This window comes from Arabidopsis thaliana, chromosome 3, assembly GCF_000001735.4.
Source record: "Arabidopsis thaliana chromosome 3, partial sequence".
NCBI lineage: Eukaryota > Viridiplantae > Streptophyta > Magnoliopsida > Brassicales > Brassicaceae > Arabidopsis > Arabidopsis thaliana.
In genome coordinates, this window is record NC_003074.8 from 23,276,660 (window position 1) to 23,301,925 (window position 25,266).

Here is a 25,266-nt window from a genome sequence, read left to right on the forward strand (position 1 = left end):
AAATAGCGCGAGAAGGAGATCAATGATAGGGTGTGGTAAGGTGTAGGAGAAGAGGGAATCTAATGATACGCGATGCACGGCTGGATATGAGGGGAAGCCCCGTAAATTGCGGGGACCACAACAGAATGTTAAAAAAAATACTAGACTACTAATGATCTGACGGTAACAAAACAATAAAAAAAGAAGCTATTACTGTTATTTATGATGACATCACAACCGTCCAATCATGTTTTGATGTGGAATCTGAGCATCTATCTCCTCCTATTATTAGTTTTGCATGTTCATTTATTTACCCACCACTTGGATTCATAAATAAACCATCAAGACTAATCACAGTTTCATTTTCTATTTTCTAGTAATATATAGTATTGATAAATTTGATTAACTAAAGTGTATCCTTTCTCATAGCATTAAAGTGAAGTAAATAGAGTTGAATGATGAATTAACATAACAAGAATCAGTGTTTTCGTGTGAGATTGGATTAAAACATTATTTGTATGTTTTTGAAGATTGCTGAATAATTTAAATTAAAATTGAAAGGATTGCACAAAAAAGAGTAAATGTGAGGGAAGTATCCAATAATTTAAAGTGAACAACTTTTATGAGTAGAGAAAGAAAAAAAGAGAGAGAAAGAATGGATACTGAAAAATTTGAATAAAGTAGAGAAGAAAGAAAGAAAGAAAGTGCAGCGTCGCATTTTAATCACGACCGTCAGATCTGGGACCCCTTTTTAACAGTGTACGGACATACATACATACACAATCGTGACTTTTAAAATTAATAATTACTTCTTAATTAATTTACCTCGTCTGGGTGTAATAAACGTATAAAAACTACAATTATTTCGGGCTCTGTCGCAAGTACAACGGCTTAGAGGAAAATAAATGGGTATTGAATTGACGAGAATGCCCTTCTTCTCGAAACAGTGTATGATGGGCTTTGCAGAGTCTGAGCATGGAGTTGATAGGTCTGTCCTGCCCTAACTAAAAAAACTTGTCACATTATCAAACTGTTCTATATCATCTTCGTATTACATACCATCCTGACCGTTTATCCACTTAAACTACTATTTAAAATATCGCACCTTTCTAGTTTTCTTTTTGAATGTACTGTTGATTAGTTCTTAAACCAAAAATAAAATCTAAAAATTATAATGACATACATACAAATACGAAGATTTTAAAAAAAAAAAATGTAGCAAGCAAGTGCTCAGAAATTGAGGTAGTAACGAAGAAAGAGATAATTAGGAAAAAACAAAGAGAGGGCTGAGTATAGTCAGATGGGAGAAGTGTGGAGCTGAGTTGTCTTGCACGTAATACGCTTAAGTTTTTTTAAAATTATAAGTTTTAATGTCGTCAGAAAAAGGGATTAACTTACACTGATATAATAAGAGGTCATTGATTATGAATTTTTTAAGGAAATGATTAGAATAATAATCCCACGCATGGCTCCCCCGCGAATCTCTCTTATTTCTTTCTCCTAGTCTCGGGTTTCGTACTCAAAACTAGCTTGCTCTTTGCTGTCTATTATCCCTTAATTATCTCCCTAATTATTTTTTTAATTATCTCTTCAGCGATATTAGATCCAACTCTGAATGAATTATAAATTGTGTACCTAAAAGCCGAGAATATTACAGACTGCATTATACTACTACTGTTTATGTGAGATAGAAATATGTGTACGCATGTGTGGACGGACATATATAAAAGAATAACATAGTACTATAGTATTTACATAATACTACTGTTTATATATAAGATAGATGATGAGTGATATATATAATGCGATTGATGAAGAGGTGGTGTACAAGTACAAGTAAAGTGGCACGTGATTTATAAAGCTAATTTGGATTATGTCTTGATTATAATGACCTTCCCCATTAGTGGAAGCCATCCTTTTTTCCATTTTTATTCATATTGTTCTCTTCTCTATATCGTTATATGATTTGTCAAATTCTGACCAATTATATTTCTTATATCTTCGCTTTCTTATTTCGTGTCCCTCCCAATCACGATTTTACTAGTAACTTTTTTCCGCATTTATTTTTAGCCATTTTCCTATGTTATTTTATTCTCCAATCCCATATTGCAAATATACGTCACGCAACTATACCTTTTTCATTATTAGCTTTTTTAATTGATATTGGATGGTTCATGGTTACGCATGAAAACCACATCATTCTAAGTAGGTAATACTTTGGTCAACGCATTATTATTATGAGTATAATTTATTTAGTTAAAAGTTAGAATGATAAATGGAAAAACTTTGAAAAATTATCGACAAACTGATAAAAAGAAGCCGAATTAAAGAGAATGTACGGTAATTATATGTTCTCATTAGTTAGAAAGGCCCAATGGGCCGAGCTAGTGGGAGCCATGAAAGTAGGGTGGGGGTGAGTAGGTGGGGTGGACGTCGAGTCTTCTATATTGCCGTTCATGTTTTGCCCAATCACATCTTTTGTCTGCTTTATCAAATAAAATTATTCTATGGTCTAACTCTAATAGTGTGTGAACGTTCGATGGGTTTGCAATAGTAGAAATCTTGGAACTAAATAGTCAAAACAGAACAAATTTGCCTTTGGATCATTGGAATTAGCTAACCCTTTATATATCATCTATTACATCTTTTTTTTTTGCCATTGCACGATAAGAAGAGTAGTCAACTAAGAATAATTGAACAAGAGAGTCATTAAATGAAACTTAAGTTAAAAATAAATAGTGAATTTAAATTTCCGATATACTATCATTTGTCTTCTTTTTTTGGTTGGTCCAATGTTCAGTCTCTCCTCTTTATCCGATGGAGTAAGCGTGTTAAAAACTCATTGGTCAGTTCCTTTGACGGACACTTTTCGCAATCATAACTTACTTTAAACAAAAACTAAATAAGCATGTCTAATCATTTATATTACACGTGTCTCCACAAAGCACAAAATTTCTTAATTATCACCACACCGGCTCTCTCAGTATCTACAGTGTTCTCTTCTATATTTCACGTTAAGTAGTATCTACAGTGTTCTCTTCTATGTTAATGTGCGATCCAATTCACATTTCGTACACTTTTCTGAAATTTTAAAGCTGATTGTTATTGTCTTTAGAAAATTTTAATTAAAAAACAGGTTGTGACTTTAATTAAAGAACAAAAAAAAACAAAAAAACTTCCCCACTTTAAATTTGAATACAGGCGTAGTCTCATAATCGGAAATTAATATATTGTGACGACATGCCATGAGATAAACATGTTTTTTTGGATATTCAACGAACCAGACATAATTTTATTAAAGATTAAAAATTGAAAGAGTATTGGTTTGGTGGGAGTGTAAGTTTCATGAAATTTTTTGGATTCCACTAAATGACATCAACCTGTTTACAAAATTAATAAACCATATTTACAAATCTATCTTCTTACATGCAAAACGTTTACAATGAACAGCTTGCGTTTGCCGACGTGGTCATATTAGAATTAACTTGTAAGTTATATATTATAATCATGTAAAATGAAAATTTGATATGAATTCGCATATCATTAGGAAAATTTTAAATAAAATAAAAATTGTGACTCAAACCATATAAATTAGGTATTTCTCACACATACATTGTTGTTCCAAAAAAAAAAAAAACTTAAAACACACACACGCAAAAAAAATAAAAATTGATTCTTTATTGATTGTGATCTATGAGCAAGGTCATCTACTACTATAAATGTTGATGGGCTACATGGTCACAGTCTTATTTTATAACTTTATTATCATTATGAATCCTATCATAAAAGAAAAAAAAATATTTTTAATACTTAAATTATATATTTATTATCGTTTTAGATTTAGAAAACATTGAAATCTATTGTATTAATACATGGGGACCATATATATCATAATATCAATCAAAATACATGTTGAATCCATTGCAATAATATTTTTTTGGATATTATATCAAAAGTAATACTAACATCTAATAGTTATGAGTGAAATTTATTTATTGTCAATTGATTTATTATTAAAAAGATCCATAAATTATATATACTAGCTATTGAAACTCTATTTGTTCAATCAAAGTGAAATAGTCAAATATGATTTACTACCGGTCTAAATATAAGATCTGACTCAAAATAGTTTGATAAAATAATCATTTCTTGATGAATTTAAAAGTTAAAAACCAAGAAACTTGACACATTTCTTTAATCTTCTAACATAATCTTATTTATAAATGATATGGTCGATGGAAACCATGAAACTTGACCCCTTTCTTGAAATTTTCGTTAATGTATTGATTCAATAATTCTCGCTTTCACATGTACTATACGAACGCAACTTATATTAGGTGTTTGATACGTGCCGGTGAGCCACGTATACCGGCATATACGTATACAGTACATACGTTTCTATGGAATAAGGATCAATGGAAGTCGACTATTTAACTGGAGAACACTTGAAATATAGCAGACTTCAAACTACCCAAAATGAGTATAGGGTGGGGAAACAGATAAGGAAGCAGAGTATATCTGAGAACAAACACAACATAACAATAAAAAATTGAAGTTGCACGATCATGCGTTTACCATACATCTAAATGCCAGGGGAATAGATGAAATTAAACACAACATAACACTAATTTGAACCAAAAAAAAACATAACATAACATAAAATTTGAAGTTACACGAAATGCATTTACCACGTTTGCTACAGCGTAAATGAAGGGGGAAATATAAAAATTCAGGATCACTAATCACGTTGATACGACATGAAGAGTATGAAATACCTATAAACCATACATAATTTGATTGCATCATTGCATGGTTTGGAAGATTATCAAGGAGCAAAGAGAGCAACAGCATTTGCCATTATTGTAAAGTTTTATGGGACCAGTTTTATCTATGTTTTTTTTTTCTTCATACTTTTGCTGCTACTGAACTATCAATTTCGTTTGGAAAATATTATACAGTAGTAGCTTTAAGCATTTAATTTTGAAATATATTTGTCTGAATAATTATATAGATTTGATTCAATAAATGGCGTGATCGAGGAATGTGGTCCTCCAAGAGACACACACTATGTAATTTTCTCAGCCTTTCCTTTTTGGACCATTTAATTTTTCATGTAAATTGGACCACTCATCTCGTATCATCCCCATCTATTCTAGTATCATATCACTTCACGTATTACCTAATTAGCTCTCTTCGATTTTGTGTCATCTGTCTATTACAATGATAGTTTCCTTCCTATGTATTATAACACGGGCCTCATGAAAGCCCGTTAGGGTTTGCGTGTAAAGCATAAGCCCAGTGATAAAAAAAAAACTTTACGAAAAGATTGGACTTTTTCAAAATTGGTAGCTTCTCCAATTTTCTCCGCATAGCCGTTAACTACCAAATCACAATTGTCGGGTTCGTGTATAGGCTCACAATGTAACGCTTGTAATTTATGCATGCACGTAAAGTATGTTTGTATTATTAAATAAATGAATGGATTGGATTATGTGGTTTATGATAACCTGATGAGTGGTGCTACATTATTATGGCATGAGACAAGCTAACACTCATATCTTCGACACTTGGACGTACCTAAATGATGTTTGGTCATTCACTCTTTATGCAATCAAATAAACAATAAAAGCAAACCCAATTTTAAGAAGAATGTTGGATCATTGTTTTGTTAGGAATACTAGTTAATAAAAACCTGAAAATACTATTCAAATTGCTAAGATAACTTTCAAGTATATATGCCTATGATCATTTTAATTTTAATATATATTAGATTAATTTGGTTATCCGAATGGGTTAACAAAATATAAGACCATAGAGCATGAAATAACAAAATTTAACATTACCAATCTTATTCTAATGTTTTCACTTTCCATTATTATGATTTACTATATAACTAGTAACTAATAAAGTAATAAACCATTACTATTTATATAAAAATTCACACCTTCTAGAATGCGAATTCCACATAAGTTGCATACAATCTCTCTGTCTTTTTGGATTATATTATAATTAAATATAATTTCTTTATTAAAGCTCCCAAGAAATCTGATTTAGCAACGTTATCTCTTCTCATGTATATATACATGTAAAAGAGAGATTTATTTGCGTTTTGTGCTTGTGTTTTTTTTTTTATCATTTTCCAGGAAACAAAAAAACATCAAATAATGAACATGACAAAGAACAACGTCGTTGAAGTGTCAACATTTTTGTTCTTCGAAGCATCTGCAGATTCCGAGACGACCCATCAGGAACGTGGACACGATGGCGATGATGTGAAAGGTTGTGACGATTGCGGTGAAGATGCTGAGTCATGCAGGTGCGAGATGTCAACGAGTCAGAGGATGAGTAGGTCAACGGATTTTGACACGGTTGAAGAAGTAGCTGACGTCGCCGGAGAAAATGAAGGTCACGTTGACGAAGATGGAGAGGTGAATAGTTATCGGAAGTGGCCAGAGAGGAGAGACGGCGAAAATCTGACAGTTGATTCATCTTCGACGGGAAATGACGAGAGGTTGATGAGTGAGATTGAAAAAAATCGAATGTTTTGGGAAGCTTGTTTGGCTTCTTAATAGTCTATTTTATGTTCGGAACAAAAATGATATTATTATTTTCTATGTTATTCTACATTAAGTTATAATCGATTATGTGTTTGAATGTATTGATTAAAATTCCTCTGTTATTATATGTATGTAATTTCTCGACTTATAGAGCATATTGATGTTTGTGGTCATCAGATTTGAAAAGTTGTTGATAAGGGCCATCGTTCACTGTATAATATAGTCCGGTAGTACACTAGTAGTACTAGTTTCCGGCTAAAATTTAAAAGACAAGAAAAGCAATCGACCATATTAGTAAAAGCCCATTATAGCTAAGTGGGTCACCGTTTACTCTCGCTTCACTAAACGTCACCGTTTGGGCAATCATCGTCCCTTTAGTTTTTTTTTTTTTGTTTTGGTGTCTTCTGGGGCTTATCGATTCTTCCTTAAACTGGGAAACTACTTTGTTCGAATCTCAGAGCTTTTTCGTTTCCCATCGGAAGAAGAAACTCATATATACCTTCCAAAAAATCCATACGTCAAGTATTTGTTCTCTATCCTCTCTTTGTTGTCTTATAAATTCTTCAAGCAGGTTTCGAGATTTCCTCGAATCTGTTTTGTTCTTGTTCCTCAAAAATGCTGGGTTTTTGAACGAACGAGGATGACGATGCTCAGAGTCCGAAGCAGAGATGGATTGGAGAGAGTGAGTGTAGATGGACCTCATATCACAGTCTCCCAACTCAAAACCCTAATCCAAGATCAGCTTCAGATCCCTATCCACAACCAAACCTTATCCACCAATAGAAACCTTCTCCTCGCTAAGAGCCCTTCTGATTTCCTAGCGTTCACCGACATGGCCGATCCTAACCTCCGAATCTCGTCTCTCAATCTAGCTCACGGCTCTATGGTCTACCTTGCTTACGAAGGTGAGCGTACGATTCGTGGTGGTCCTGCTGTAACGCCTGCTGGTTCCTTCGGGAGGAAGATGACCGTCGAAGATCTAATCGCTCGACAGATGCGCGTCGGTCGCCAGGAGAAGGCTCACTGCGATTCCGTCTCGTTCGATCGCGATTGCGCCAATGCGTTTCAGCATTTCGTCAACGAGTCGCTTGCCTTCGCTGTCAAACGCGGTGGATTCATGTACGGGAACGTCTCTGAGGATGGTCAGGTTGAGGTGAATTTCATCTACGAGCCACCGCAGCAAGGGATGGAGGATAATCTGATTCTGATGAGAGACTCTGAGGAAGAGAAACGTGTTGATGCTATTGCTTTAGGGTTAGGGATGAGGAGAGTTGGGTTTATATTCAACCAGACTGTGACTCAGGACAAGAAGGAGTACACTTTGTCTAACGTTGAGGTGTTGCTTGCGGCTCAGCTTCACGCTGAGAGCGAATTGAAGGAGTGGGTCACTGCTGTTGTGAAGCTTGAGATCAATGAGGATGGTGGTGCTGATGTTCACTTTGAGCCGTTTCAGATGAGTGATATGTGCGTTAGGTTGTTTAAGGAAGGATGGTTCGAGACTGAGATTGGACCTGAGGATGATCCCAAGCTCTCCAAGTTGAAGAAAGAGGTTGTTGTTGGAGTCAAGGATGTTAAAGAAGTCGATAATGATTTCTTCCTTGTTCTCGTCAAGATCTTGGATCATCAGGTTCGTTTTTGTACCCTTTTAGCTTATGGAACCATTACTCTTTTACAATTTAGGAGGGAATCGTTTAATAGATTAGGATCAGAACATTGGCGACTGATTGATTGAGGAACTAGTGATAGGAATCAAAGGATGATAAGTTGTGAGTTTTTCGGTCTCTGCTATTTTCTGTATGAATGAAGAGCTTGAGTAGCCTTAGCTAGGAAGAACAAGTGTTATTTACATTTGAATCTTATGAATATAGATGATTGTTTTGATGTATAATTGTGTATTTGGTTGCCAGGGACCGTTGTCGTGTACCTTCCCGATAGAGAACAGGAACACTCAAACAACAATGCGGGCTTTGAAAACGCATATGGAGCGAGCAAGGAGCCTCCCATTCGTGAAGAGGATCTCTGATTTTCATCTGCTTCTCTTTGTGGCTCAGTTTCTAGACGTATCATCCGACGTCCCTGCGTTGGCTGAATGCGTCCGTCTACAGTCTCATGTCCCTGAGGGATATGAGTTGCTCATCGACTCCATGGCCAATACTTCTTAAGTTTTACAAGTCTGTGTGTTCATATTCTCTCCTTTAGATTTGTGTACAGCTGTTACTTCTTCCTTTAAATTATCTTTGCATATGGAAGAATAAAAAGAAGAAATATTTCAGAGAAGTTAAGGTCTTAAATGATAGTTTTTATTGGATTATCCTGTTCAAGTTCAATGAAACATTTACTAGTACCACTCGCAGATAAGTTGTAAGTTGTAAGTTGGTGTATTAAAAACAAAAGTGGTGGAGATGCGGGGGATCGAACCCCGTGCCTCTCGCATGCAAAGCGAGCGCTCTACCATTTGAGCTACATCCCCTCTTGAAATTTGTTGGCGTGGAACTTAAGGAATCTTAAAAATACAGAATTCTACAACCTTAAAATAAAAACTAAGTTAAAAAGCAAATTGGAGATGCGGGGGATCGAACCCCGTGCCTCTCGCATGCAAAGCGAGCGCTCTACCATTTGAGCTACATCCCCATTTGTTATGATCTTGTCGGGTTCAATAGATATAACTCAGGTAATAATAAAAGCTGGATTGTTGCAGCTTCTGTCTTAAAGAAAGCCCAAAGCTTTCGATGTTGGACGGCTGCTTTTCAGGACCAAAAAACGACAAATTAAGAGCGGACAGCAAACAAAATACTTTTTGTCGTCTTCTTTCACTTTTGAAAATTTATCCCAAAAAACATTATAAAAATGAAAATTCAAACACATTAGTGGGGAAGATTTGGGGTTAAGAGCTCGTTTAAACACATCAATCTGTCCATTTCAAATTTTTTGAAATTATTTTTGTAAGGGAACTAGAGATAAGCATATCTTCATTGAATTATCATGCTTACAATTCTGATAGTATTGGGAAAAGTGATTAATTGTACATTGGTTTTCTACATCTTCATACTTTTTTATATACGATTATGTATTTGTAACCCCATTTAATTCTTTATTTTCAGATTCAAAACCTCAATACGAGCGGTTTTCAAAAAATATATATTGACTTGTCGAATATAAGTGTTTCTTCCAAAGCCTGATTAACCGAGTTCGGTATTATTTCGCTTCCCAAACGATAGTGGAAGAAAACAATTAATGTGCGAAAGTTTTATTCAAAGTAAGGAGTGGAAAATGTGAGCACACGCACCAAAAAGACAAAATAGATGACGACAAAATTAGGAAAGCCTCATATAGACACGCGAATCATATACCTTAGCGTGTTCTCCTTTTGATCCCCTTTCTTTTCTTTTTTGGGGTTGATTTGCATTAGTTAAAACAAGAAATACAAATATTAATTCAACAAATTAATCAACATCGCCACGTTACGATAAGAAAATATCTTCTTCTTTTTTGTTAGAAGGTTTACCATAACAATATCTTGTCATCATGTAACTTTAGACTAACTGTGACAATGAAATGTTGTTTGTTACTTATAAGCAAATCAGCAATTAATGGTCAGGTCTTTTAAAATATCCTGTGAGAAAAAATACAAAACAAGAGAGACGTGTCAAAATAAAAAGCAAGTATTCATTTCATATTAATTTGTCCGTCTATAGAGTTAGAGGATGTTATTTTATCATAAACATACTTTCATTCAAATTACGACAAATTCATTTCGTTATATGTTTTTTTCCGTTAAAGATAAACGCTTTATTCTACTTTTGTAGGTATTACATGAGAAACACAAAATACTATAGCTTTAAAGTTTTTATGTCCAATGAACTCCTACGACTGTAAAATAAAAAACACAAGTTGTATGGGGACAAAACAACGGCTGATATCTACTGTTTTGGTCCCATCATCGAAAGATTCATGGTTCTGATTTGTTAAATCCAAGAGATAGACCAAAAGGTAACATTATACGACCTTTTTGTTTCGGCCAGAAGGTAACATACTAACATTATAGGACCTATCTTGTAAAATTAACATCGTTTTTTTTTTGGTTTCTCAGCTCATCCATCATCAAAGTAGGACCCGTTCCTCATTTCCCTAACGTTTTAACCTTGACTTTTTCTTTTTAATTTACTAGTAGTAGTTGATTAATATTTCGGATTTTAACACCCGCAAAAACCCTCGTTGAACCGTCTGTTAAAAAACTCCACTAATTTAATTATTATAAGTTTAATTTTGTCAATATTGCGGTACTATGTGTTGAATCTACTGGGGGATGTCCAAATGCATTGAATAGTAGGGGTAATTTATTATGCTAGAGAGATAAGGAAGAGAGAATAGCGGACCTTCGGGTAGACTCAGAAGTGTTATCTTTCGACAGAGCGTTACTGGTGTGTGACAGCCACGCGCTTTTGACACAACACGACAAAATGCTAAAGCCCATTCCCACATTCTACCTAATGGGCCCGTTTTGATATTAGAAAAAATAAACAAGTCAAAGGATTTGATTTGGAGCGGCTGATTTACATATTTTTCCTAGCCATATTTTCTTCCAAAAGAAGATTTAAAATAACAAAACAATTAACTTTTTTGCAAATTGAAGTATACAAAAACCATACATGTATATATCTAGAGTGAATGTTCATTTAAAGAAAATAAATACAGTAACAAAAAAAAAACGACACAACAAAAGAGTTAATAGAATCGTAAAAAGCAGTTGAAAAATGAGTAAATGACAGAAAACGATCAAACATAAGTAGTACAAAATAGGTAAAATTAAATAATCTACAGACACATTACTTATCATATGATAAGTAAAGTCGTACGTTCAATGATATTATATTATGGGTTTGTTCTTTTCACTTTATCAAAAAAAAAAAACATATTGGAATTTGTTATTATAATTATTTAGAAAGGAAATAAAAAAAATACTAAAAAGAAATGAAAATCCAAGGTTGAAAGAGAGGGTCCCTGACTGGAAGGCATGATGTCATCCGCTCAAAATAGAACACGTTTAGCCAGTAGTGGCAATGACTCGTAAATATTGCATAGAGTATGAGGGTACTTTCGGGATACCACATGTGGTTTTAATTAAGCAAAAGAAAACAACACAACCCTTTTGTCGCCACATGCCATGGCGTTGGTCGCACGCTGGATAGCCTTTTTTTTTTTTTCGTTTGGTTAGGATTGTCACGTTCCTTCCTTGCTCTAATTTGATTTATAGTATTACAATTTGCATTCACATTAGTACTATATAATAAAACAAACCAAAAACCAAAACGAAAACCAAAAGAAGCTCTCTCTGTCTTTCACCCATCCTAAGTCACAACCATCATTTATATAAAAAACAAGATCTAAAACTTTATGATACAAAAATTTGCTCTTTATCTTTTTAAAAGTTGTCCTTACCATAACTTTCTTTTTTGTTTTGTATTATATATCATTAGATGATGAATGATCTTTTTGATAGACTTTCTTTTTTTCTTTTCTTTTTTCTATTGTATACGTGCTTAAAATTCGTTTCATATCACATGGAACCAATTGACAAATGAAATTAGTAAAAAATTATGAAGAATAGCATTGAAAGAAGAATACATCACAAAATGCTAAAGATTTAGATGGAATTATTGTATTTATATATGATTGTAGAGAACAAAACTAAAAGAAAAAGGAGAAAATAATAATTGAGAATTAAATGGAAAGTCACAAAATGACAAAATTGTATAATTTGATTTTAAGAAATGACATAGCCACATAATATTATTAGTGCCAAATAATAAAAAGTGATCCAATTAAACGTGAGAAAATAGAAAAGAAAAAGGGGGGGAGGTGGTCAAAAGGAGCACTAATGAGAGAGGAGGGAGCGTGTCAGAACTGGCGTGCCCATTAGCCAATCGCAAATTGCATTCCCTTCTCTCTCTCTATATATACACATGACACCGTGGCCTTCTCCCTCTCTTTTTTTTAATAATATTTTTCTTTTAAAAATCATATTTCTTTATTCGAATATCATTTCTAAATGTTTCTTTTAAAAAATAAAAATTTAAACAGCCGACTGAAATCATCAATTTTACCTTATCGACAAAATTTATCAAAAATAAAATAAAATGGATATGTAGAAGAGTGGGACCCACAGATTGAAACAGTGAAAAAGAAAGAGGGGCCAAATTAGTCACCACCGTCCGATTGGTCTTTCTTCATTTCATAATAATCTCTCTCTCTCTCTCTCACCTTTGACTCTCTCTCTCTCTCGTTTCTCTGTACTTGTTTGCCTTGCTATCTTCTTTTCTTTCTCCAGCTCTCTCTCTTTTATATCTTCTTTTCTGGGTTTCTTTCAAATCCTCTTCTTCCATCTCCACTGCTTCCTAATTCCCCGGAATTCTTCACAACCCATAAAGGGAAGAGAGAGTTATTCACTGGTATGAGTTCGTCGTTTCATTGAGATTATACACAAAACAAGATTATAACTTTTTTGCTGGGTTTTGGAGACTATGGCTGGTGGTAACGAAGTCAACCTTAACGAATGCAAGGTAAACTCTCTCTCCCTTTTTTTTTTAGATTCATTTGCTCAACTTTTGTTTTTCTCTTAAAATTGAAGATCATATAGATTCACCCGTACGGCTCAATTTTGTTTTACTTCCAAAAAAAAAAGAAGAAGAGGAAATCTAAGACGTCCCATCATATCCCTCTCTAATGTTTTGCTCTCTCTCTCTCTCTCTCTCTCTCTCTCTGTAGAGAATTGTCCCACTCAACACATGGGTCCTCATTTCCAATTTCAAGCTTGCTTACAAAGTCCTCCGTCGCCCTGACGGTTCTTTCAACCGCGACCTCGCCGAGTTCCTTGACCGTAAAGTTCCCGCCAACTCTTTCCCCCTCGACGGCGTTTTCTCCTTCGACCACGTCGACTCAACAACTAACCTTCTCACCAGAATCTACCAACCTGCGTCTCTCCTTCATCAGACCCGTCACGGAACCCTCGAGCTAACCAAACCTCTCAGTACTACAGAGATCGTCCCTGTTCTCATTTTCTTCCATGGAGGCAGCTTCACTCATTCCTCCGCCAATAGTGCTATCTACGACACTTTCTGCCGACGCCTTGTCACCATTTGCGGTGTTGTTGTTGTCTCTGTTGATTACCGGAGATCCCCTGAGCATCGCTACCCTTGTGCTTACGACGATGGATGGAACGCTCTCAACTGGGTCAAGTCCAGAGTCTGGCTTCAGAGTGGTAAAGACTCCAATGTTTATGTTTATTTGGCTGGAGATAGCTCTGGAGGCAACATTGCTCACAATGTCGCTGTCAGAGCTACCAATGAAGGAGTCAAAGTGTTGGGGAACATTCTTCTTCATCCAATGTTTGGTGGACAGGAGAGGACTCAGTCTGAGAAGACCCTTGATGGCAAATACTTTGTGACTATACAAGATCGAGATTGGTATTGGAGGGCTTATCTACCGGAAGGTGAAGATAGAGATCATCCAGCATGTAATCCCTTTGGCCCGAGAGGTCAAAGCCTTAAAGGAGTCAACTTTCCAAAGAGTCTTGTTGTTGTCGCTGGTTTAGATCTTGTTCAAGATTGGCAATTAGCCTATGTGGATGGGCTTAAGAAGACTGGTCTTGAAGTCAATCTTTTGTATTTGAAACAAGCTACCATTGGCTTTTACTTCTTGCCTAACAATGATCACTTTCATTGTCTTATGGAAGAGTTGAATAAGTTTGTGCACTCCATAGAGGATTCTCAAAGCAAGTCAAGTCCTGTGCTTCTTACTCCTTAGCAACGACAATGTCTGGTCATGTTGCTGATATATACCACATGAAGAGTAGAAGAAGAAGACTAGAGGATCGGTTTGTTTTGCCTATCTATGATTGGGTTGTGTACAGTTTCCACAAGTGGTGTCTAGTGTTCAATAGCGTTTCTTTTGTGTTCCTTGGTCTCCGGAAGCATAATAAGTCTGTCTTTCTGTGAGGTCTTGGTTGCGCCTGGCGAGAGACCACTTCGGTTATCGGCATCTATCGTTTTAGGGCTATACCGGGGAATGGTACTTTGTTTGCGTACTAGTATGGGTAGGCTTTAGTTGGTTCTAGCTTAGAGTACAGAGGGTAAATTACAAGACAACTAACTTGTCTTCAACATGTTGTGAAAAAAACTAATCCTTGGTGAGGATTTGTATGTTTATATTAACTTTTGCTTTCTCATGCTATTAATAGAGTATGTCTTTGTGGTTGTAGTTTCTCACTTCCTTCTTGTTTTAGTTCATGCATTAAAAAGTTTTTGGCTACCAGAAGACAAATCTTTTATAACCCTTTTTTTTCCTTGTTAAGTCTCGCAACTTCGAACTCTCCAAGGAATTGCTCTATCTTTTCTCCAATTGTGAAAGAAACATAAAACAAAAAAAGAAATATCTAAAGGTCTAAGTGAAAACCCTAGGGAGACATGTGGCAATGGCGTTGGAGTGAAGTATAAAGAAAGAAAGAAGAGGAAATAAGTGTGAAAGAAGAGAAAAGACAAGTGTTGTGTGTGCATTTGTGGCAAAAGCTTCACAATGCCAAAACCAATCCCCCATCCACCCAAATGAGAAAAAAGCTTACACAACCAAAATTAATATATTAAATAATGATTGGACAAAAATGTCAAAATCATCTATCATTTTTCTTTATATTCCATTATTAATAGTTTTTGTTTTTCCTTGGCATCTTTTGCCTTATTGCCTCTTTTATGTGCATGTATTTTATTTAGTATTTTTGGAGTTTCCTTGTAGTGGTTATGAACTTTGGGAGGATCAACATGGACCCCCTCTTAGAGAAAACAATCTCTTTTGTCTACATATGTTTGTTTCTATATATTTTCTACATTTCTTTATAAATAGTAATTTTTTTATTATATACTTATTCTTGTGATGCCAAGTGGTAGGGACATTAAGGTTTGGAGAAAAAAAGGAAAAGCGTTTTTTTTTTCTTTTCTCTCTTTTGTTTAGTTGGTGCTCTTCTTTAAAATAATGATAGAAGATACAAATAACATTTTATATACAGGTAACTTCTTACTTTGAATATAATTTTTTTCCCCGATTAACATTTGACTTTTCTAGTCCTAACATCTTGCAAAATTTTGTAGTACTTTAATTTTTTAAAATTTTGTCAAAGTATTTATGACCAAACTTTTGGCTCATTGATGCGTGCGTGAAAACGACTCTCGTTTGTCTTGTAATGAAATTGTCTTGGCAATTACTCGGGGAAAGTGTCTTTCTTTTAATTTATTTGTGTGAATATTGTCTAATTATTTGGGCAATTATGTTCCGTGTTTGGAAAATATATTGCATTTGTGTAACAAAGGATCGCTCTCATATAGTTTTGTGGTCTTTAATTCTGACAAAAAAAATCTTAAATATGTTTGGTGATTTATCAACATCTTCTGATTTCTCCATAATTCATTAATTTGTCGTTTACACTAAGATTCTTTCTTTTGTCAATGGATTGGCTTTGTCGTTTGTAGACTATATTCAATGCTTTAGATCCAAAATTACAAATTTATTAAATAGTCATCATCTAACTAACATTTTTGAGCTTAAAGGTTTGGTTTGAGGAATCTTTAATTTATAATTTCAAAAGGGTATCAATAGCTTATGGGTGTTACTTTTTTTTCTCTGGTTCACATTAGATGTTACAGGCTGCGGTGCGTTTGGTAGTGAATTCGACTAACATATCCTATGTAAGGAGGTGTCGATCGTGTATGTGGGAGAGGAAACGAAATTAAAGAAGAGCAGTCTTTATTTTTTATATATAATCTCCAAATTAGTGGTAATTTTTTTGATAAACATTTACAAATATTAGTACATACAAAGAGAGATAAATGTATACACAGATATGTATATATTCTAATATATTTAAATCAATCAAACCATAATAACTCAACCCATATCGAATGATAGTTTATTTTTGTTTTTTTGTCGGTACATCATAAAGAAATACTAGAACATAAGAAAAATAAAATATTACCAAATTAAGAAAATAAATCCAATCCACACTTGACAACAAAATAACCTGATCATAGAAGAGAAAATCAAAGAGGTAAAGGGGAAATAACGAGACTATAAAATATGGGAAGAAGTTAAAGAGTAGAGCTACTCCGAATGGAAAGTGTATTAGATGTGCAGAGATTCATAGAAATGGAAGAAAAATAGAAAAAGAAAACGAAAGAGAAGAAAAGTAAAGAAGAGACAAAAGCATTGAACAACGATGCTTTTGTCTTTATTAGCCTATTAACCTAAACCCCTAGAGATTCAGACACGAACCTTATTCATCTCGAATATCTCAAACCCTAAAGACCATTAAACATCATCGCTCTCTTATCACTTTCGCATTCATCATCAACTCGTCATCATATGTATGTTTTCATTCACATGGAGTTAGTCCAGAATAATAGACTGCATGCCGTTTAACGGTCTAAACAAAGACAACTTGTAGTAACGTGTTTTCTTACAAAATGACATAGCAAAATTAGCATGCATGGCTCAGGAGTTATCACATATCGTTAAAACATTTTGGGTTTGCTTTTAGCGATTGCCATTTGTCGAGTGTCTCAAAAGATTCTTGTGGCCCGTATAATGGGCTTTAGAATATCGTTCTATAAGCCCATCAAATTAATGAACTGAGTATTATTTCCGGGAAAGAAATAACGTTTTATGCAATTACGACCCAATTAACTTTATAGTTTTTTAAAACTGATGGGGAATGACCCAATTCAATGTTTTCACCCTCTCAATTGCAGCCATTAGTTAATACTGTAGTAATGTTTAGAAACTAGTTTCAAAATTTTCGTAGAAAAATTCATGTAATATTTTTAAAAATCATTCGATGTGCTGCATGCGTATTTCCCAAAAATTAAAGTTAATATGATTTAAGATTTTGTTCACAATTACTGCCACCAGAAAAAGGACGGTGAGATTAATATTTTACAGGTGAAAAGATTTTTCCAAGACAAGGTTTAATTTGACCATGCGGACCAATTTACTTACAAGGTGTCATGGTTTACAAAAGCCCGTTAAATGAGTAAATCCTGATCTGTTTGCCACGCTGGCAAAACCTCTCGCAGAGGCCCCACCAAATACTATAAATCATTAAATCTCGTTTAAGGCCCAAAAAATGATGCAGAGTTGCGATCGTAGAGAGTAGAGAACAGGGAAGGACGAGCGGTTATGTTAATCATGACGTCATCCTCTACGATTCTCACCGGAGATATAGATGAAGAACACCGCACGTCGTCAATGGCAGAGGAAGACACGCCTACGCATTCCCATCGACGGCGCTGGAGCACTCCTGTTGATTCCGGCGGCGAACCTCTTCAAAGCTTATCCGTGAGCAGATCTCTAGAGATAAAATCAGACCACGAGAATCCCGACGACGAGTGCAGGGAACATAGAGGTGTGTGTGGAGTTATTCTTGACGAATATTTCTCGTGTTCTTCGAAAAATAACAGTTACAGTTTCTATCTAGGAGGGAAGATATCGCCGTGGGGACCGTATGGACCGCCGCTGCTGACGGAGTCGAGATCAAAGGCGCCGTCGCCGCGGAGAGGAAGAAGCGTGACGAGGAAGCGAGATCTGCCACCATTTTTGACGACACTGGATTGTAACGGACGGCCGAGATTTCATCACAGGAGAGTGAGAAGCGAAGGACGGTTAGAGATTGCCAGCGTGGCAGTAGATTCACCGGAGATCGTTAGTGTTCGTGGGAGAGAAGGACTAAGAATCGGAACAGTGAGAATCAGTCAACAAAACGACGTAGTAGAAGATGATAATGAAGATAAACAGAATCACTGATCTTCCTCTTAGAATTTTGATATTTTCAGCTAATTTTCCGGGGGGAAAAAACGACATTGTAGTCCGATGATCCGTTAGAAACAAGATAAGAAAAGGGAATTATGGGCTTTACTTATGAATATTAGGCCCATAATAATATTTTGTTGCAAAACAAACCTGGGCCTGAAGCCCAAATAATTCGCTCAAGCCGACGTGTTAATTTATGATTTGTCCGTCACAGTGATACATTAAAGCACAGGCTGTGCGGTTATCACACTGTTCGCAGGAAGACTTATTTGAGAGAGTTTTACTTTTGGGGGACACAAAGATTTGGAGAAAAAGTTTACTAAAAAAGAATCTGGGGAAGTAAGTGAGATGAAGGAAGAGGAGGAGATCGGAAAACCAGCGAAACCAAAAGCCAAGGTAGTCCCACAATGACTTACATATATTTCGCTTTCCATTTTCTAGGTTCCGTTCTTTGCGTTTTTCTTCTCTTTATTGTGTTAGATGCGAACCTTCTTATAATTCCGGTCAAAGTGCATGCGTTTTTCGTGTTCTTACTGTCTTTGGAGATCTCAGATCCCGTATTAGTAGTTACTATTGATGGAGGAAGTTATACAAGGCATAGAATTCTAGGTTATCAGTTTTGGGGTTCACGATTTTTTGGTGCTTGGAAGTAAATTGTTGGTAGTTAACTTTGAAATCTTTGGTCTTGCAAACTTTGAGTCAGTCTCGTGATGTGTCGTTGCTTTCAGTTATTGCTCTAAGAAAGCCTTGGTTCTTTTCTTTAACGCTTGCTGGAGTAGTGTCGCTCCTTATTCTTGCCTTACATTATATATTTCTTCTACGCTCACAAGTCTTGTGTGGGGTTGTTTCACTGAGACTTAATGGCAGAAAGATGTTGCTCCTGGGAGGTTGATTGATACCTATGCTGCACAGTGCGATAACTGTCACAAGTGGAGGGTGATTGATAGCCAGGAGGAATATGAAGATATCAGAAGTAAAATGCTCGAGGATCCTTTTAACTGTCAGAAGAAACAGGGCATGTCTTGTGAAGAGCCTGCTGATATTGACTACGATTCTTCTCGGACTTGGGTCATTGACAAGCCTGGTCTCCCCAAAACGCCTAAAGGTTTCAAGAGAAGCTTAGTTCTCAGAAAAGATTACTCTAAGATGGATACCTACTACTTTACTCCTACCGGGAAGAAGCTCAGGAGTCGCAATGAAATCGCTGCCTTCGTTGAAGCCAATCCGGAATTCAGGAACGCACCACTTGGAGACTTCAATTTCACTGTCCCCAAGGTCATGGAAGATACTGTTCCCCCTGATCCGAAGCTTGGCTCTCCTTTTCCAAGCACTACTACCACTACTTCAGAGAAGAGCAGTGTCAAGCAGAGCCATAACTAATATGTTCTCTTCTACCTTCTTTCTGCTCCCTAAAGCAATGCGTTTTGAGTCTTTATAGATTTGATGTTCTCTAAAACTGTTATGATATTAACATCTCTAAGCAAAAAAATATGATCTTTTGTCTCTTCTTTAACCGGAACTCAAATGTTAAATATTCTTTTAATTTGGATTCTTACACCAAAGAAACACACTTATTCCTTACAAGTCCCCTCGTAAAACATTAAGTAGAGGCTACAACTCCGGGAATTCTCTCATGGCAAATCCTCATGCACCTTATAGTGAGCGGTTCCTCTTGAAGAATACTGCACGATGTCTCACAGACTTCCTCGTTGGACATGAAGCATCCGGATATGCATTTTTTATAGGCCTCCGGTTCGGTGTAAGACAGGCATTTTCTGTTGCATTTTGTCTGCAAACCCTCATTAGCAACACCTTCTCCTCCTATGACCATCATCTCTGGTTTGGACTTGGTGCGAGGGCAAACGGCCATGCAATGTTGAAAGAGTCCTTCAAAGGGGTTGCAAAATGCCTCACAGAAGGGATTGTGTTCTTCTTCTTGTCGTCCACTTGTCTCTTTCTCTATCTCCATCATCAACAGTTCATTGCACTTATCTTCACACTCTTTCTTCTTGTTGTGGATATCATGTTTACAGTTGTGCTTGCACTGTTCCACCACCAAATCTTCTACTGCACTTGACACTGTTGCACTTTCCAACACCAGAATAGCCCAAATCAGTGAGATGACTACTACCTTTGCTTTTGTTGGTATCATGCCTCTAGTCATGTTTTATAGATGTAATAGGTTATGATGATAATTTTTGTGTTATACTATATAGAGGGGTTGGTTAGTGACATGCAAGATTCTACAGGTGTTACGGGTACGTGTAGGTCAAGATTCTCCTATCATCCACTTGGACATCATGCTTTAGCCTGTGCATAGACGTGTCCAAATCCAACATAAGGAAACTCCAAAAAAATAAAAAGAAGAGAGGAGACAAGTTCCAATGACTTCAATTGATCCTTGCATTGAATTTGAGATGGTTTAAGGCAGGTGTCTTTTTCTCTTCATTTGTCTAATGGGTTCATTCACACACAAAATAGTTTCAGTGGTTTTGCAAGCTATATGTATAATCTCAAATTAGGCAAGGAATAAACTTATCATGTCATGGATAATGTAATGAGAGGAATAATTTTCCTCTCATATCTGTTATAATTTCCTTAGCATGATTTGATTCCCAATCTGCTTATAAATCATGGTAAGTGCACAACGAACCTATACATCACTTTACGTGTCTTAGCTTTGAAAAGAGGTTCTTGATAATCACATAAATTTTGATATTATACAATAAAAAAAATATATTTCAGAATACAAATTATACATTCATGTAACATGAAGAATGGAGGAAGTATGTGTATCGTAAAATTGAATTGATGAAAAAGCTAGATAGGAGTCTTTAAGACATATATGAGGTGAAGAAAGAAAAGAGTCAAAACAGAGAGGTCATACACTCATCATGCATTTGGCTACAAGCCTTTTCGCATCTTCTCGAGTCTACTCTGAATGAAAGCATGTGATTTAGTGTTTATATCATTCAAAAGAGGCTTCGGCTGTGTCACACCACCAGCTCCAGTTTGAGCTACTGATCGCCTAACGTTTAGCTCACTCGCTAAGTTCTTCTTTGAGCCGTTACTACCATTAACCAGCATGATCACCCTATCTTTCTCCGAGCTTCTTGAGATATTGATGGGATTAGCGTTGTTATCCTCGGACTCTTCTCTTTGCTTGAAATAAATTGTGATATCAGACTTTGATTCTTTCTTGATCAGTTTCTTTGTCACAGACTTATCTTCCTTGTGACCCGCACCCGCCATGAGTTTAACGAACACCAACTTTAAAAGCCGCCGAAAAAACCCTCTCTTGTTGTCATCATCATTTGCTCTCTGCATCGTCTATTTGTTTACATGAATGTCTGATTATGGTGTTGGTTTATTATTATATGAAAAAATTAGTGGGATTATGGATTTCTTTTTCCGATTGCTTTGCTTTGATTCTACGCTTTGGGGGGAAATGTGATTGTCTTTGTCTTTTCTATATCTAAGGAAAACAGAATTTATCTAGTTTCTTCTTTCATAATACTCTTTTTTTGTTTTTTGGTCGCTTTTTTAACTAAAAAGAAATTTGCTTTTGTGCAAGTTTTTCTTCCGTTGGAGCTGGAGATTCGCTTCTTTATTGAAAGATGAAGCTCCCTTATCACTGTAAATTTCGGTTGAGTGGACGAAAACTTGTAAAGATTCTTTATACACTTACAAGACTTGTTGATCTATCTATAAAAGTACTTCTCACTTATGTTTTTCACTTTTGTTATTGTCACGTTTCAATTCGCGTGAATCACGTGTTTTGATGATAGCTGTTGACTTTAATTTTGACAAAATTCTCTCGACGAAAGAAAAAGTTGCTTGTCATTGAAACGTAAGCCCCGTTCAGTTAGTCCATAGAGGAAGAGGTGAATAACTGTCGAACGGCCATGATATCATCGGCGGAGAGACCACATAAGCTCCACACACGCGTCTCAGCAATTTGAATCTCTCCACCGCAAGATTCTCTCGTTACCGAGGCCGCATCTCTGCGGATAAGTGGCCCGGGGACTTTCCTGGGTCGGAACTTGGACAAGCCCATATGACCCATTCACTTCGTCCAGTGACAATTGTGTTTGGTTTTACTTTGCAGATGTATATATAGATACGTCATATTATTCTTATTACCGATGTGGGATGTTAACCTAAAACGTTTCATAGTATTATTAACTTTCGTTTTTTCTGGGTTGATGAAGTGAGGGATTTAATTTTAACTAGAGAAAAATTGGACTTTGAATTTTGATGGGTTGAGCCAGGCCCGTGCAATGATTTTTATTTGTTTTCTAGTCCTGAACGTTTCTAAAATAGCAAAATACATCCTATATTCTTTCTTATTAGCGAAATAAACCCAGATCTAGTATAATGTTGTAAAAACCATACCTCTTTTTTTTTTTTTGGTTTCAATGTGAAGAGCATACAGATCACACAGAGATCAAGTACATGGCCATCTCTGCTTGTATTATCTGAGCTGTTCTCATGTTGAGTTTCCAATCCTGGTGAGACATTTTTGTAAGCAAATCAATTCCAAGCGTATGCAGAAAAAGGATTCACATGTTAATACCTCCAGTTACTAGTTCGGCTCTCTTAGCAGCTGCATCAGCAACTCTGCAACAAATAGCTCAACACTTAATTTGGAATGACTATCTATTTGCAAGTATATGGCTTTGGTTAATATATGACATTACCTTTTCCGTAACAATCGCCCCCGCCTTCTCTCTACAATATACTGAATCACATGCTTGGAAATCAGAATCACACCAACAACAGTTAAACCTATGGAGACATATTTGAACCTCCTGCCAAAGAGATCCTTTTAGACTTTTTCAATCTCAGTTTTCGAGGAAGACAATAGCCATACTGAGAAGAGAAACAACCTTGACCACTTTTCCAACGGAAAGATGATCTTATCGAGCGGTACAGGTGAGACAAAGAAAAGTCCATTCTCGGGGTTTTGAATCCTGAAACCACGGACACCGTCCTTAACAACCTGATGACATGGTAAGAAACAATACAAATGAGATGTAGAACGTATATTGGTAGTAATATAAGAAGATTTTGGAACCGGTGACAGATAAAAGGCGTACCTCACCAACAACTGTAACCGGTGTGCCAATTGAGAGGACAAGCTCACCTCACTATATATGAAATTTTATGTATGGATTATGGAACTCATTTGCTGTTTGCAACATATCGCCATTGTTATAGTCATAGAAACAGAGGGGAAGATGTAATAAAACCAAATGTTATTGTTTCAATTTCTTTTTATACTTCACCAAATTAATGGCCAACATTTCGCAATAAAACAAACCAGATACAATAAAATTCTAATGATCTATGACTATGAGTGTGTAGTGTACCAAAATTATCTATGAGTGTGTAGTGTACCAAAATTATCTAAACCCAAACTAGACAAATCGGTGATAGATAGAAAGATCTTCTCACGATCCACAATCAGCCTGCAACTACTACTAGTGAGCTCCACATCTCATAGGAGAAATCTAACTGAGATTTTCCTCTTGTGGTTTGCATATGGCCCAAGAGACCTAATTCCACGTGGACATCGCCACCACCATTGGATTAGATCACACTTCCGTCACTGTTGTCGTCGTCTTCTCCATTGTCTTCTTCCTCCGATGAAAGCGGAATCAGCCAGCAAGTGCCGTGCAAGTGACCGTTCACGCACACGAAGAACTCTAACCCACCTTCACGTGATCCCAGCCGCCGCGCCGCACTCTTCGGGACGAGACGCGCCGCCGTCATGCTCCACACGCGCCCTCCGCAATACGGACACCTAACCTTCTCCTCCAGCGCCGCTTGTCTTCTCACGAGACACTCCCTCGTCTTTGACCTCATAAATTCCCGAAATACCCCTCTGAAAACCCCTAAATGCTCATCTCCACCCACCGCCTGATGCTCGCACGGATCGCTCATGTATAGGAGATCACGGCGGCAATTCTTTGGCAGGAAGAATCTCCCGGATGTCTTGGAGAATCTGGACTCGCAGGCGAAGTGACCCGACGTCGGTTGACTCAGATTGAAATACCGAGTCGACTCACCCCCGCCGCAGAAGAACATGAGTTTCGCTAACGCGTGCCAGCCGCCGTCGATTCGACCGCTGGGATCTTCGCCGGACAATGCCGCCACCATCCCTGGCGCACGGTTCACACAGAGCCGCCGCCACAGAATTCGTCTGGCGATTGCGCAGAATCTGCGGCTGAGGGAGGCGATTGTGCATAGCGTGTGGATGTCCCAGCTAATGGACTCGAAGACAAGAACCAGGACTCGCTCATTCTCTATACCTGACTTACCCGAGTTGGGTAATCGACTCGGTTGGTTAAATTTGAGCCGTCTATTCGTGTTCATCTGGACGACGGAGAATCTTCCCTCTAGAAGCATTTGAGTTTTTGCGGTCTAAACACGCGCGTCGTGATCTATCGTATTTATATCAGTTGGTCCGGTGCTCGAGAATAACACACGTGGCTTTATGCTAGAATAAAAGATCCATGGAGCTCCCCGACGCTAAATGTGTCGAGCTATCATTGGTAGTTGTGACGCGTGTCCATTGGTGATTGCGTGCGCTGCAACAGAGAATCGGAGGTATAAACTGACGTCTCGATTGGTATTAAAGGAAAAAATTAAGGAATGGGAGTGCCACGTGTCGAGCGAGAGACGGAAACGCGAATCCGAAACGTACTTTTCTGGAACCAAAAATATCTCCCGGAACACGTGTCACGTTCAATTGCAGTCGAGAAACGTGGCAAATACGAAGTAATCTTCCAAACTAAGAAGAGCCACAAAGCAGTCGCATGAAAGGCAGCATAAGCTCCCAAAAGGTCCGTCCAACAGGAAGATTTTTTTAGTGGTC

General features: G+C 36.7%; 9 protein-coding genes and 3 non-coding genes across 13 annotated transcripts; 5 read left to right on the plus strand and 7 right to left on the minus strand.

Moving 5' to 3' along the window:
- The first annotated feature begins 5,923 nt into the window (after window positions 1-5,923).
- Window positions 5,924-6,709, plus strand: AT3G62990 (myelin transcription factor-like protein). Its single transcript, NM_116164.3, has one exon. The coding sequence runs from the start codon at window positions 6,144-6,146 to the stop codon at window positions 6,546-6,548; it is 405 nt and encodes a 134-aa protein (NP_191858.2). The 5' UTR covers window positions 5,924-6,143; the 3' UTR covers window positions 6,549-6,709.
- Window positions 6,710-6,932: 223 nt separating this feature from the next.
- On the plus strand, window positions 6,933-8,881 carry NPL41 (NPL4-like protein 1). Its single transcript, NM_116165.4, has 2 exons — window positions 6,933-8,163; window positions 8,444-8,881. Exons 1-2 carry the CDS (start codon window positions 7,177-7,179, stop codon window positions 8,696-8,698), a joined length of 1,242 nt encoding a protein of 413 aa, NP_191859.1. The 5' UTR covers window positions 6,933-7,176; the 3' UTR covers window positions 8,699-8,881.
- A 52-nt stretch (window positions 8,882-8,933) lies between these two features.
- AT3G63003 lies at window positions 8,934-9,006 on the minus strand. The gene has a single exon. It is a non-coding gene; the product is annotated as a tRNA-Ala (tRNA).
- An 88-nt stretch (window positions 9,007-9,094) lies between these two features.
- AT3G63006 lies at window positions 9,095-9,167 on the minus strand. Its single transcript has one exon. It is a non-coding gene; the product is annotated as a tRNA-Ala (tRNA).
- Window positions 9,168-12,583: 3,416 nt separating this feature from the next.
- On the plus strand, window positions 12,584-14,827 carry GID1B (alpha/beta-Hydrolases superfamily protein). The gene is made up of 2 exons (NM_116166.5): window positions 12,584-13,096; window positions 13,302-14,827. Exons 1-2 carry the CDS (start codon window positions 13,058-13,060, stop codon window positions 14,337-14,339), a joined length of 1,077 nt encoding a protein of 358 aa, NP_191860.1. The 5' UTR covers window positions 12,584-13,057; the 3' UTR covers window positions 14,340-14,827.
- A 2,895-nt stretch (window positions 14,828-17,722) lies between these two features.
- On the plus strand, window positions 17,723-18,484 carry AT3G63020 (hypothetical protein (DUF3049); the record flags this gene model as incomplete). Of its 2 annotated transcripts, NM_001125424.5 has the most annotated exons (2): window positions 17,723-17,982; window positions 18,055-18,484. In NM_001125424.5, the coding sequence occupies 2 exons, from the start codon at window positions 17,757-17,759 to the stop codon at window positions 18,378-18,380; spliced, it is 552 nt and encodes a 183-aa protein (NP_001118896.4). The 2 variants fall into 2 exon arrangements, with proteins under 2 accessions (NP_001118896.4, NP_191861.1); NM_116167.1 differs by having other exon boundaries at window positions 17,766-18,380.
- A 141-nt stretch (window positions 18,485-18,625) lies between these two features.
- MBD4 (methyl-CPG-binding domain 4) lies at window positions 18,626-19,967 on the plus strand. Its single transcript, NM_116168.5, has 2 exons — window positions 18,626-18,782; window positions 19,254-19,967. Exons 1-2 carry the CDS (start codon window positions 18,735-18,737, stop codon window positions 19,764-19,766), a joined length of 561 nt encoding a protein of 186 aa, NP_191862.1. The 5' UTR covers window positions 18,626-18,734; the 3' UTR covers window positions 19,767-19,967.
- On the minus strand, window positions 19,913-20,566 carry AT3G63040 (uncharacterized protein). Its single transcript, NM_116169.2, has one exon. The coding sequence runs from the start codon at window positions 20,548-20,550 to the stop codon at window positions 19,987-19,989; it is 564 nt and encodes a 187-aa protein (NP_191863.1). The 5' UTR covers window positions 20,551-20,566; the 3' UTR covers window positions 19,913-19,986.
- A 518-nt stretch (window positions 20,567-21,084) lies between these two features.
- Window positions 21,085-21,875, minus strand: AT3G63050 (uncharacterized protein). Its single transcript, NM_116170.2, has one exon. It carries the CDS (start codon window positions 21,711-21,713, stop codon window positions 21,291-21,293), a length of 423 nt encoding a protein of 140 aa, NP_567136.1. The 5' UTR covers window positions 21,714-21,875; the 3' UTR covers window positions 21,085-21,290.
- Window positions 21,876-22,069: 194 nt separating this feature from the next.
- On the minus strand, window positions 22,070-22,467 carry AT3G63052 (uncharacterized protein). The gene has a single exon (NM_001125425.2). It carries the CDS (start codon window positions 22,450-22,452, stop codon window positions 22,252-22,254), a length of 201 nt encoding a protein of 66 aa, NP_001118897.1. The 5' UTR covers window positions 22,453-22,467; the 3' UTR covers window positions 22,070-22,251.
- Window positions 22,468-22,856: 389 nt separating this feature from the next.
- Window positions 22,857-23,281, minus strand: AT3G09885. Its single transcript, NR_143935.1, has 3 exons — window positions 23,087-23,281; window positions 22,963-23,006; window positions 22,857-22,894 (listed from the first exon to the last, which is right to left on the minus strand). It is a non-coding gene; the product is annotated as an uncharacterized misc_RNA (transcript).
- Window positions 23,282-23,630: 349 nt separating this feature from the next.
- Window positions 23,631-25,206, minus strand: EDL3 (EID1-like 3). Its single transcript, NM_116171.3, has one exon. It carries the CDS (start codon window positions 24,795-24,797, stop codon window positions 23,979-23,981), a length of 819 nt encoding a protein of 272 aa, NP_567137.1. The 5' UTR covers window positions 24,798-25,206; the 3' UTR covers window positions 23,631-23,978.
- Window positions 25,207-25,266: the final 60 nt, after the last annotated feature.